Source organism: Gobio gobio (genome assembly GCF_949357685.1).
Source record: "Gobio gobio genome assembly, chromosome: 10".
Lineage (NCBI taxonomy): Eukaryota > Metazoa > Chordata > Actinopteri > Cypriniformes > Gobionidae > Gobio > Gobio gobio.
Genome location: NC_137116.1, coordinates 16,088,850 through 16,102,709, shown reverse-complemented (window position 1 = coordinate 16,102,709; position 13,860 = coordinate 16,088,850). Strand labels below are relative to the sequence as shown.

Below are 13,860 nucleotides of genomic sequence, written 5' to 3'. Positions count from 1 at the left end.
TTTTTTACAGTATTGCATAATTATGACTGTTTAAACTTTAAGTTATAATTTCATCTTAGTATGTTGTGATGTGTGAATTCGGACCAGCTTTTCCAAACATTTCAGAAAAACGCTCCATGAACGATGTGTAAATGTTTTTGACGTTTTGAGAAGATAATTAGAGAGCAGATAATTTCCTTTAGCGTTACTGGAGTTTGTCCACTGGTTTGTTGGTGTTTTTCTGAAAGCTATGCCATAATGCAGATGCCATAAACATCAGGTGACAGCGGCTGTCAGAGTTCATTAAACGCTCGTCACATATGATAATGAGTCAGCAGCCTTGTGTGTGGCTGGAGATTCATTGACGAATGTCACATCGCCGATAGATTTATGTATGCAAATGAGCGGTCAATACTTCCACCAGCGCCTAAATGTACTGTAACGCTCGTTGTCCATGAGATCGTTCTCAGTCAAATAAAATCAAGGGAACGAGCAGGACCAGGCTCTGAGGAAGGAGATTTTCTGCACTTTGGTCCTAGTAAAGCTCGCCTGATGTCTTAAGGCGCTTTTCCATGAGCGTTTATGAGCGTCCTGGGCTCATATTCCCTGAATTTGCTTAAAGGGCCCCGCGGGACTTCACAAATTCAAAGCAAAGGTTGCAGTTTGAGTTTAATCATTAGGCCTCCGACAGAAAGTCAATTAGTGGAGATCAATATTTTTAAGAAACATTGAAATCAGGCGAGGGCACGACTGCCTCAATTAAAGAGCGCTAATGCATGCAAATACACAATTAACAGCAGCGCGTGCGTTCACACACACTGAAACCACGGGCGATTTATCTTCAACTCTATTGTCTTCTGTAGAGTCTGAATGCGTCTCATATTTGATAACGTCTCATCCCTGATTCTGTCGTTTTCCTGTTTGTCCCTGTGAAGCTGCTTTGAACCGATCTAAGCGATGTGGAAATAAAGCTGACTTTACTGCACATGGCATTTTTCTCGCAATTGCAAGTTTATATCTCGCAATTCAGAATTTATAACACAAAATTCCAAGTTATATCTCTCAATTCTGAGAGAAAGGCACAATTGTGAGCTATAAACTGAGAATTTGCGAGAAAGTCACAATTGTCCGAAACTACAATAAATAAAATCAGAATTATGAGTTATAAACTTAATTGCGATATAAACTTAAGATAAATAAAGTCAGAATTCTGAGTTATAAACGTAATTGTGATATAAACTTAATTACGAGAAATAAAGTCAGAATTCCGAGTTATAAACATAATTGTGATATAAACTTAATTACAAGAAATAAAGTCAGAATTACAAGAAATAAAGTCAGAATTCTGAGTTATAAACTTAATTTGCGATATAAACTTAATTATGAGAAATAAAGTCAGAATTCCGAGTTTTAAACTAAATTGTGAGAAACTAATTCAGAATTCTGAGTTATAAACTTAATTGCGATATAAACTTAATTACAATAAATAAAGTCAGAATTCCGAGTTATAAACTTAATTACGATATAAACTTAATTACGAGAAATAAAGTCAGAATTCCGAGTTATAAACTTAATTACAATAAATAGTCAGAATTCCGAGTTATAAACTTAATTACGATATAAACTTAATTACGAGAAATAAAGTCAGAATTCTGAGTTATAAACGTAATTGTGATAAAAACTTAATTACAAGAAATAAAGTCAGAATTACAAGAAATAAAGTCAGAATTCTGAGATGTAAACTTAATTGCGATATAAACTTAATTACAATAAATAAAGTGAGAATTCCGAGTTATAAGCTTAATTACGATATAAACTTAATTACGAGAAATAAAGTCAGAATTCTGAGTTAAAAACTTAATTACAATAGTCAGAATTCCGAGTTATAAACTTAATTACAATAAATTAAGTCAGAATTCCGAGTTATAAACGTAATTGCGATATAAACTTAATTAAGAGAAATAAAGTCAGAATTCCAAGTTATAAACTAAATTACGAGAAATAAAGTCAGAATTCTGAGTTATAAACTTAATTGCGATATAAACTTAATTACGAGAAATAAAGTCAGAATTCCGAGTTATAAACTTAATTTCGATATAAACTTAAATAAAATAAATAAAGTCAGAATTCCGAGTTATAAACTTAATTACGATATAAACTTAATTACGAGAAATAAAGTCAGAATTCCGAGTTATAAACTTAATTACAATAGTCAGAATTCCGAGTTATAAACTTAATTACGATATAAACTTAATTACGAGAAATAAAGTCAGAATTCCGAGTTATAAACTTAATTACAATAGTCAGAATTCCGAGTTATAAACTTAATTACAATAGTCAGAATTCCGAGTTATAAACTTAATTACAATAAATTAAGTCAGAATTCCGAGTTATAAACGTAATTGCGATATAAACTTAATTAAGAGAAATAAAGTCAGAATTCCAAGTTATAAACTAAATTACGAGAAATAAAGTCAGAATTCTGAGTTATAAACTTAATTGCGATATAAACTTAATTACGAGAAATAAAGTCAGAATTCTGAGTTATAAACTTAATTGCGATATAAACTTAATTACGAGAAATAAAGTCAGAATTCTGAGTTATAAACTTAATTGCGATATAAACTTAATTACGAGAAATAAAGTCAGAATTCCGAGTTATAAACTTAATTGTGATATAAACTTAATTACCAGAAATAAAGTCAGAATTCCGAGTTATAAACTTAATTACAATAAATTAAGTCAGAATTCCGAGTTATAAATGTAATTGCGATATAAACTTAATTAAGAGAAATAAAGTCAGAATTCCAAGTTATAAACTAAATTACGAGAAATAAAGTCAGAATTCTGAGTTATAAACGTAATTGCGATATAAACTTAATTACGAGAAATAAAGTCAGAATTCTGAGTTATAAACTTAATTGTGATATAAACTTAATTACGAGAAATAAAGTCAGAATTCCGAGTTATAAACGTAATTGTGATATAAACTTAATTACAAGAAATTAAGTCAGAATTACAAGAAATAAAGTCAGAATTCTGAGTTATAAACTTAATTTGCGATATAAACTTAATTATGAGAAATAAAGTCAGAATTCCGAGTTATAAACGTAATTGCGATATAAACTTAATTAAGAGAATTAAAGTCAGAATTCCAAGTTATAAACTAAATTACGAGAAATAAAGTCAGTATTCTGAGTTATAAACTTAATTGCGATATAAACTTAATTATGAGAAATAAAGTCAGAATTCCGAGTTTTAAACTAAATTGCGATATAAACTTAATTACAATAAATAACAACTGACTCCATTGTCTTCTGTAGAGTCTGAATGTGTCTCATATTTGATAACGTCTCATCCCTGATTCTGTAGTTTTCCTGTTTGTCCCTGTGAAGCTGCTTTGAACCGATCTAAGCGATGTGGAAATAAAGCTGACTTTACTCTATCAGCACATGCTTGTTTATGACATTTTTCTCGCAATTGCAAATTTAAATCTCGCAATTCAGACTTTATAACACAAAATTCCAAGTTATATCTCTCAATTCTGAGAGAAAGGCACAATTGTGAGCTATAAACTAAGAATTTGCGAGAAAGTCACAATTGTCCGAAACTATAATAAATAAAGTCAGAATTACGAGAAATAAAGTCAGAATTATGAGTTATAACCTTAATTGCGATATAAACTTAATTACGAGAAATAAAGTCAGAATTCCGAGTTATAAACGTAATTGCGATACAAACTTAATTACAATAAATAAAGTCAGAATTACAAGAAATAAAGTCAGAATTCTGAGTTGTAAACTTAATTGCAATATTAACTTAATTACAAGAAATAAAGTCAGAATTCCGAGTTATAAACTTAATTACAATAAATAGTCAGAATTCCAAGTTATAAACTTAATTACGATATAAACTTAATTACGAGAAATAAAGTCAGAATTCCGAGTTATAAACTTAATTACAAGAAATAAAGTCAGAATTCCACGTTATAAACTGAATTGCGATATAAACTTAATTACAAGAAATAAAGTCAGAATTCTAAGTTATAAACTTAATTGCGACATAAACTTAATTACAAGAAATAAAGTCAGAATTACAAGTTATAAACTTAATTACAAGAAATAAAGTCAGAATTTCCGAGTTATTAACTTAATTGTGATATAAACTTAATTACAAGAAATAAAGTCAGAATTCCGAGTTATAAACTTAATCGCGATATAAATTTAATTACAAGAAATAAAGTCAGAATTCCGAGTTATAAAGTGAATTGCAATATAAACTTAATTACGAGAAATAAAGTCAGAATTCCGAGTTATCAACTTAATTGCGATATAAACTTAATTATCAGAAATAAAGTCAAAATTCGGAATTATTAACTTAATTGTGATATAAACTTAATTATGAGAAATAAAGTCAGAATTACGAGTTATAAACTTAATTGCGATATAAACTTAATTAAGAGAAATAAAGTCAGAATTCTGAGTTATAAACTGAATTGCGATATAAATTCAATTACAAGAAATAAAGTCAGAATTCTGAGTTATAAACTTAATTGCGAGATAAACTTAATTACGAGAAATAAAATCAGAATTACGAGTTATAAACTTAATTGAGAGAAATAAAGTCAGAATTCTGAGTTATAAACTTAATTGCGAGATAAACTTAATTACGAGAAATAAAATCAGAATTACGAGTTATAAACTTAATTGAGAGAAATAAAGTCAGAATTACGAGTTATAAACTGAATTGCGAGAAATAGCGTTAGCCTTTTGATGTTCTCTTCTGTGGTGTTAGTCCTGACCCGTCCAGTGCAGTTTGCTCAGATTAGCTTCAGAAGAGCACGTTCCTGCACCGCTTTAGCCACGACCCTTATTCTCAACGCACCCTGAACACGGTTTAATAGTCACCCGTGTTTATCCGCCACACACTCCATATCTGATGCGCTGTAGTTTCATCGGCTCTGACCCTCACAAGACAGGAATAAACGCACACGCACACAAAGGTCCGGCTGCACAAATCATTCCTCCTGCCCGGCGCAAAATGAGCAGGCATTGGATTATAAAGGACCATCACAAACAGATAAGAGAAATGAATTAACACGGCCTTATCGCGCCGCTTGCCAACACGATGGTGAACTTCAAATTTGCCAAATCAGGAATCGCGCGCGCGGAGCGATTCCTCAACCGGCCGCGGCTGCACACCTTCGGGAAAAATGAAACGGAAAAGTGTAATTTTAGTTTTAAAACTGATCACAGTCACAGTTAGTGAATATGAAATCATGGGAGAGATAAAAGCCTGTGTGTTATATCTGTACCTGTAAAGGTGGACGTAAAAACAAAGAGAGGAAATATCAAGAGGATCTTATATTTCATTTGCAGTTATTACGGCACTGAGAGACATTCATCCCGTGTTTCTCCCAGAGAACGGAGACGCACATTTGCAAGCAGATGATATTATGGTCTGGCAGCAGCGTTCATGACAAACTGATGCAATTTCAGCGGTGTCGCAAGCACGGCCTGATATTTGTTCCTCGCGGCTCCCAGATTTGAATCGCAGGGTCCAGAGGCCCTTCTGCTGACAGGACACAAATAATTACAGGCCGCTCTCTTCATTGGCTCTTATATTGCTGCTCTTATCTGAAGGCCCGCGGTGCGTTTGATCAAGTAAGGTCACTGTATTCTGACCATAACACAACATAACACTGCTATTCGGAGATACGATAAATAAAAGCCAGACAACGTTTTATCAGTTGTGTTTATATGTGTTTGTGCTACAAGTGTGCCTGCAGGTTTCTACATTCTCTTCCAGTGCAGAGGATTTAAGAGCCATTTGATCTGAATTTAAAAGCAATTTAAATATTCAGTACATCATGTGACCTGCAGGGGGCGTGTTAGCGTGTGTAGTTTTATATTTATGAAATAAAACCTCATAATTATGACGTATTACATGCAAATAAAGACATTCAGGTGTTAATCAAGGGATTGTTAAGTCAGAATTATGACTTTCTGCGATGTAAACTGGGCATTCTGAAAAAGTCAAAATTGCGCAATGTTAACTCAGAATTCAGAAAAAGTCAAAATTGCGCAGTGTAAACTGAATTATGAAAAAAGAAAAAAATTGTGCGATATAAACTCTGAATTCAGAAAAAGTCTAAATTGCGCAATGTAAACTCAGAATTCAGAAAAAGTCAAAATTGCGCAATGTAAACTCAGAATTCAGAAAAACTAAATTGTGGGATGTAAACTCAGAATTCAGAAAAAGTCAAAATTGCATGTTGTAAACAGAATTCAGAAAAAGTCAAAATTGCGCAAGAATTCAGAAAAAGTCAAAATTGCGCAATGTAAACTCAGAATTCAGAAAAAGTCAAAATTGCGCAATGTAAACTCAGAATTCAGAAAAAGCCAAAATTGTGAGATGTAAACTCAATTACAGAAAAAGACAAGATTGCGCAATGTAAACTCAGAATTCCGAAAAAGTCCAAATTCCACGATGTAAACTCAGAATTCAGAAAAAGTCCAAATTGCGCAATGTAAATTCAGAATTCAGAAAAAGTCCAAATTGCGCAATGTAAACTCAGAATTCAGAAAAACAAAGTTGTGGGATGTAAACTCAGAATTCCGAAAAAGTAAAAATTGTGAGATGTAAACTCAGAATTCAGAAAAAGCCAAAACTGTGAGATGTAAACTCAATTACGGAAAAAGTCAAAATTGCGCAATGTTACTCAGAATTCCGAAAAAGTCAAAATTCCACAATGTAAACTCACAATTCAGAAAAAGCCAAAATTGTGCGATGTAAACTCAATTATGAAAAAAGGAAAGAATTTTGCGATATAAACTCAGAATTCAGAAAAAGTCAAAATTGTGCAATGTAAACTCTGAATTCAGAAAAAGAAAAAATTGTGAGATGTAAACTCAATTATGAAAAAAGAAAAAAATTGTGCGATATAAACTCAGAATTCAGAAAAAGTCAAAATTGCGTGTTGTAAACAGAATTCAGAAAAAGTCAAAATTGCGCAATGTAAACTCAGAATTCAGAAAAAGTCAAAATTGCGCAATGTAAACTCAGAATTCAGAAAAAGCCAAAATTGTGAGATGTAAACTCAATTACGGGATAAGTCAAAATTGCGCAATGTAAACTCTGAATTCAGAAAAAGAAAAAATTGCGCGATGTAAACTCAAAATTCAGAAAAAGCCAAAATTGTGAGATGTAAACTCAATTACGGAAAAAGTCAAAATTGCGCAATATAAACTCAGAATTCAGAAAAAGTCAAAATTCCACAATGTAAACTCTGAATTCAGTAAAGTCAAAATTGCGCAATGTAAACTCAGAATTCAGAAAAAGTCAAAATTCCACAATGTAAACTCCGAATTCAGTAAAGTCAAAATTGCGCAATGTAAACTCATTAATGAAAAAATAAAAAATTTGTAAGATGTAAACTCAATTACGGAAAAAGTCAAAATTGCGAAATGTAAACTCTGAATTCAGAAAAAGTCAAAATTGCGCAATGTAAACTCAGAATTCAGAAAAAGTCAAAATTGTGGGATGTAAACTCAATTATGTGTAGTTTGATATTTATCAAATAAAACCTCATAATTATGACGTATTACATGCAAATAACGACGTTCAGGTGATTGGGTTGTTTTAACCCAGCGGTTGGGTTAAATGTTTGCTTAAAACAATCCAATTGCTGGGTTAATCCATTTTCAACCCAACTTGGGTTATTTTTAACCCAGTATTTTTTTAACTACTTGTGTTTCAGAGCTTAGAGAACATTCAAAAGTAACGTTTCCATATTTGAAGAATGAGAAAATGGTTCCCATAATTTTTGAAAAAATGCAATGTTACCTTAGCGTTCGCATAACAAAGAAAATCATAAATAAATAAAAAAAACTGGACGTTTTGAACGTTCAGAAATAACGTTTTCATAACTATGGGAACTTTAGTAAATTTCTTAGAATGTATTTTTGTTAGATGTGTTAAATATCAACCACAAAGTCTAAAATACTAACAAACACTGACGATCTCAGTCTAACTGCCAGTGTTATTGTGTTTGCTGAATAAGTGCGAATTGGCCTCTATATTTAGCATTAAATATTAAATGAACTGTTTACAACACATCTTCTTGTTTGGGTAACTACCGAAATCTGAAGAAGACTTGAATAATTCAATAAAACAATTAAACGATTGTGCCATTTCCTCTGCCTCGCGTTCTTTCTTCTGGAGATATTAGTGAAGAATATTCAGCAGCTCTTTATCTGAAGCTCCATAAACCGTGAACTAGCATTGAAGACTCGCGTCGCGCTACATTCCGGTCATTATTAAAGAGACATTTCGTTGAAAAAGTATCGTTCTGTCATCGTTTACTCACCCTCGTGTTGTTCCAAAGCTGTCCTCTGGACAAAAACACTGAGACGTTTCTCAAAATATCGCGAACAGAGCCGTTACTCACTCAAACTCTTTCCGCCATTTCTCAAACTTGCGTATGGAAGCACATTTGCGCCACTTAAGAAAAAAATCATGCTTTGGTTAATCAAAATTAATAATTTATTAAATAAAAACTCATAATTATAACTTATTACATGCAAATAAAGACGTTTAGATGCACGTTTATTTAAAAAAATCGAAATGATGACTTTCTATGTCATAACTTTTTAAATCATAATTTCAAATTTTACATAATTTCGACTTGTCATAATTGTGACTTTTTAAGTCATAATTTTGATTTAGTAGGCCTATATCAATATCGTAATTTTAACCTTTTAAATGCCATACTTTGATGTCATAGTAATGATAGTATGCCGCAGTGTGTCAATTTTGACTTTTCATCTAATAAAATGACTTAAAATGAACTCTTGCAATTGCGAGTTTATCTCACAATTTGAACGTTTTCTCGCAATTGCGAGTTTATATCTCGCAACTCTGACGTTTTCTCGCAATTGCGAGTTTATATCTCACAATTCGAACGTTTTCTCGCAATTGCAAGTTTATATCATGCAAGTCTGGCGTTTTCTCGCAATTGCTAGTTTATATCTCGCAACTCTGATGTTTTCTCGCAATTGCGAGTTTATATCTAACATTTCAAATATTTTCACGCAATTCCGAGTTTATATCTCGCGAATCTGATGTTGTTTTCTCGCAATTGTGAGTTTATATCTCGCAACTCTGATGTTTTCTCATAATTGCGAGTTTATATCTCACAATTCAAATAATTTTCACACAATTGTGAGTTAATATCTCTCAACTCTGACGTTTTCTCGAAATTGCGAGTTTATCTCTCGCAATTCTGACATTCTCTTGCAATTGCGAGTTTATATCTCGCATTTCAAATATTTTCTTGCAATTGCGAGTTTATATCTCACAATTCGAATGTTCTCGCAGTTGTGTTTTTATCTCACATTTCAAACGTTTTCTCGCAATTGTGAGTTTATATCTCGCAATTCTGACGTTTTTTCGCAATTGTAAGTTTATATCTCGCAACTTATGTTTTCTCTCAATTGCGAGTTTATATCTCACATTTCAAATATTTTCACGCAATTACTTGTTTATATCTCAGAATTCGAACGTTTTCTCGCAATTGCAAGTTTATAATGAATAAAATGAAGATGCTTAGGTGTTTATCATGATTTGAACGGATTTTCAGAGATAAAAATAAAATGTAATGCAGCATAAAAATCATAATCATCGACAAAAATAATAAGTTTTGCGTTGTTAAAATTAATTTCTGCGCAGTAAATTACCATGTGCTTGAACTCACATTGGATAAAAGTGTCTGCAAAATAAATACGTATTAGTTTTACACCAATTTGTGGCCCAACAGCAGTAGATCTCAGAACCAGCCAAGAACATGTCACTCATATTTCACTTCACAATACATTTTCTCTTCTATTGTGATGATGCACTGCATTTATAATCTCACACATACATTGCACAATGAAAATAGACGAGTTAAGGACATCTCAACCCCCAAAATATTACTGTATAATTCAAAAATCAAAACTATTTCTCATTGTGATGCATTATTTAATTGTAATACAGCACAGTTCATGCAAATGTAACTGTGAAAACATTACAGTAATTTGACTAAAATATGACAGTGACACCAATAAGAACTACAAAAAAATTTATAAATGTAGTAAATTTAGTCACATTTTTATGGCATGCATGATCATCATGGACAGTGAATTTCTCACTCTCAAGCATTGCATAAACATGTGGGATTTGTGGGAAAGGTCCAAGAACAGCATGTCAACCCTTAATAATCCTAAAAATATGCTTCTTTTTCTGTATGCAAAATGTTTTTTGCTCCCACATTTGGGTGTGAACGTCTCCCAGACAGACACTGTCTCACCTCCACTATCAGAAACACCTGCAGGTAAAGCATCAGACATTCAGAAGAGGAATGAGTCTGCCCTACAGACGGACACAGACAGCCTTCATAATCATCTTCCTCAAAGATGCAGCCCATAATGCGACGTCGCTATGACAGCTTGCCAATATGCCGGGCCGAGCCGAGGACGGCGCTGGGGTTTTTGACGTATATGCAGAGCGCTGAAATGCTCGGCGGGCCTGTCAAGAACACTGTTTCTTTTATTTCTCTGTTTAAGTGAGTTTAAGCAGCGATGTGACATCCTCAAGATCGACTGCTGCTTCTGCTCCCTCCGAAAAAGTCAAAACTCAATGAACATCTCTTAAGAAACCAGCTCTTCTCTTTCTGAGGGAAATCAAGAAATACACGTTTAGCTGGAGCCAAAAAACGACAAACACATTTACACCGTCTCCTGGAGTCCCTACAGATCGCAGAGACTTCTCCAGTGGCTTGTGTTTACAGGAATCATATGGAAGCTTGTTTCTGCCACGGAAAACTAAAATAAAAAAAGTTTGTCTCGCAATTGCGAGAAAACATTAGAATTCTGAGATATAAACTCGCATTTGCGTGAAAATATTTGAATTGCGTGATATAAACTCAAAATTGCGAGAAAACGTTTGAAATTGTGAGATATGAACTTACAATATAAACTCGCAATTGCAAGAAAACGCTCGAATTGTGAGATATAAACTCGCAATTGCGAGAAAACATTCGAATTCTGAGATATAAACTCGCATTTGCGTGAAAATATTTTAATTGCGAGATATAAACTCACAATTGCGAGAAAACGTCAGAGTTGCGAGATATAAACTCGCAATTCTGAGAAAACGTTTGAATTGTGAGATATAAACTTGAAATATAAACTCGCAATTGCAAGAAAACGCTCGAATTCTGAGATATAAACTCGCATTTGCGTGAAAATATTTGAATTGCGAGATATAAACTCGCAATTCCGAGAAAACGTTTGAATTGTGAGATATAAACTCGCAATTGCGAGAAAACGTTCGAATTGTGAGATATAAACTAGCAATTGCGAGAAAACATTCGAATTCTGAGATATAAACTCGCATTTGCATGAAAATATTTGAATTGCGAGATATAAACTCACAATTGCGAGAAAATGTTTGAATTGTGAGATATAAACTCACAATTGCGAGAAAATGTTTGAATTGTGAGATATAAACTCACAATATAAACTTGCAATTTTGAGAAAACGTTCGAATTGTGAGATATAAACTTGCAATTGCGAGAAAACATTCGAATTCTGAGATATAAACTCGCATTTGCGTGAAAATATTTGAATTGCGAGATATAAACTCACAATTGCGAGAAAACGTTTGAAATTGTGAGATATGAACTAGCAATATAAACTCGCAATTGCAAGAAAACGCTCGAATTGTGAGATATAAACTCGCAATTGCGAGAAAACATTCGAATTCTGAGATATAAACTTGCATTTGCGTGAAAATATTTTAATTGCGAGATATAAACTCGCATTTGCGTGAAAATATTTTAATTGCGAGATATAAACTCACAATTGCGAGAAAACGTCAGAGTTGCGAGATATAAACTCGCAATTCTGAGAAAACGTTTGAATTGTGAGATATAAACTTGAAATATAAACTCGCAATTGCAAGAAAACGCTCGAATTCTGAGATATAAACTCGCATTTGCGTGAAAATATTTGAATTGCGAGATATAAACTCACAATTGCGAGAAAACGTTCGAATTCTGAGATATAAACTAGCAATTGCGAGAAAACATTCGAATTCTGAGATATAAACTCGCATTTGCGTGAAAATATTTGAATTGCGAGATATAAACTCCCAATTCTGAGAAAACGTTTGAATTGTGAGATATAAACTCGCAATTGCGAGAAAACGTTCGAATTGTGAGATATAAACTAGCAATTGCGAGAAAACATTCGAATTCTGAGATATAAACTCGCATTTGCGTGAAAATATTTGAATTGCGAGATATAAACTCACAATTGCGAGAAAACGTCAGAGTTGCGAGATAAACTCGCAATTCCGAGAAAACGTTTGAATTGTGAGATATAAACTTGCAATATAAACTCGCAATTGCCAGAAAACGCTCGAATTCTGAGATATAAACTCGCATTTGCGTGAAAATATTTGAATTGCGAGATATAAACTCACAATTGCGAGAAAACGTCAGAGTTGCGAGATATAAACTCGCAATTCCGAGAAAAAGTTTGAATTGTGAGATATAAACTCGCAATTGCGAGAAAACGTTCAAAATTGTGAGATATAAACTAGCAATTGCGAGAACATTTGCGTGAAAATATTTGAATTGCGAGATATAAACTCCCAATTGCGAGAAAACGTCAGAGTTGCGAGATATAAACTCCCAATTGCGAGAAAACGTTTGAATTGTAAGATATAAACTCGCAATATAAACTCGCAATTGCGAGAAAACGTTCGAATTGTAAGATATAAACTTGCAATTGCGTGAAAATATTTGAAATGCGAGATATAAACTCGCAATTGCAAAAAAAACCTTAGTATTGCGAAATATAAACTTTTACTACAAAACATTGCCTTGTTTCTTTTTCATTCCGTGACCGAAACCGGCTTTCACAGCAAAAACACATTTTAGAGCAGAACTACAAAAAAATGAATATCCACTTCAGCCAAAAACACGAGGTCGAGTTCTGATACTGATTCATTCCTTTATTAATGTTCAGATATTGTAGCACAGGAATGTAGAGTAAAAAATACTTGAGATTAAAAAATCTGTTAGAACAATGAATCAACTGAAATGTTCAAAATTTTCAGGCTACAAAGCAAAATAAAAAAATATACATATGTATATCGGTGATGCGAGTCGCAGAGTCCAGAGCCGAAAGCCGTGGGTTATTAAACACTGAGAGAGAGAATATGCTTCATCTGTACACACACACACACACACACACACACAGACAGAAGGCCTTCCCCTGCCGGATCATCGCCTAATGCCACAGTCTGAGAGGAGAACCAGCGCTGATCTCCAGAGCTGATGATGATGATTACTGTAGTGTAGATTAGAGGTGGATTGGGTTTCTTGCAGGATCAGCTGGAGAAGAGCGAGATGAGCGAGATGAGCGAGGGCGTCCATTATGCGATGGCTTTGGCTTCAGGTAAGAACGCCTCCCAGTACTTTATCAGCTGAAATAGACAAAAGAAACACCACATGACATCTGAAGGCCGTCTGATTGGATGACCATCACCCTCGTGTTCTTCCGTCAGAAGCTTCATGCAAAAAATGCTTTTCTGATTTAGTATTTTTGTCTTGTTTTCAGTCCAGATATCTAAAACATCTTACATTAAGAAGCATTTACTAGACAAGCAAAAGTTTTTGTGTTGTTTTGGGGGAAATTAACTCAAAATTAAGTGAGTTTTTGCTTAAAATAAGCAGAATAATCTGCAAATGGGGTAAGCAAAATAATCTTGTTTTGTTTGAATTAAGCAAAAACTCACTTAATTTTGAGTTATTTTCCCCCAAAACAAGACAAA

General features: G+C 33.2%; 1 protein-coding gene across 1 annotated transcript in view; it reads right to left on the bottom strand.

Moving 5' to 3' along the window:
* Positions 1–13,025: 13,025 nt before the first annotated feature.
* Positions 13,026–13,860, bottom strand: part of snx2 (sorting nexin 2) — a 41,634-nt gene continuing 40,799 nt past the window's right edge. Inside the window, exon 15 of the mRNA XM_079827970.1 lies at positions 13,026–13,512. Within this exon, the coding sequence (XP_079684096.1) occupies positions 13,462–13,512 (51 nt within the window). The 3' untranslated portion in view covers positions 13,026–13,461. The remainder of the gene's footprint in view (positions 13,513–13,860) is intronic.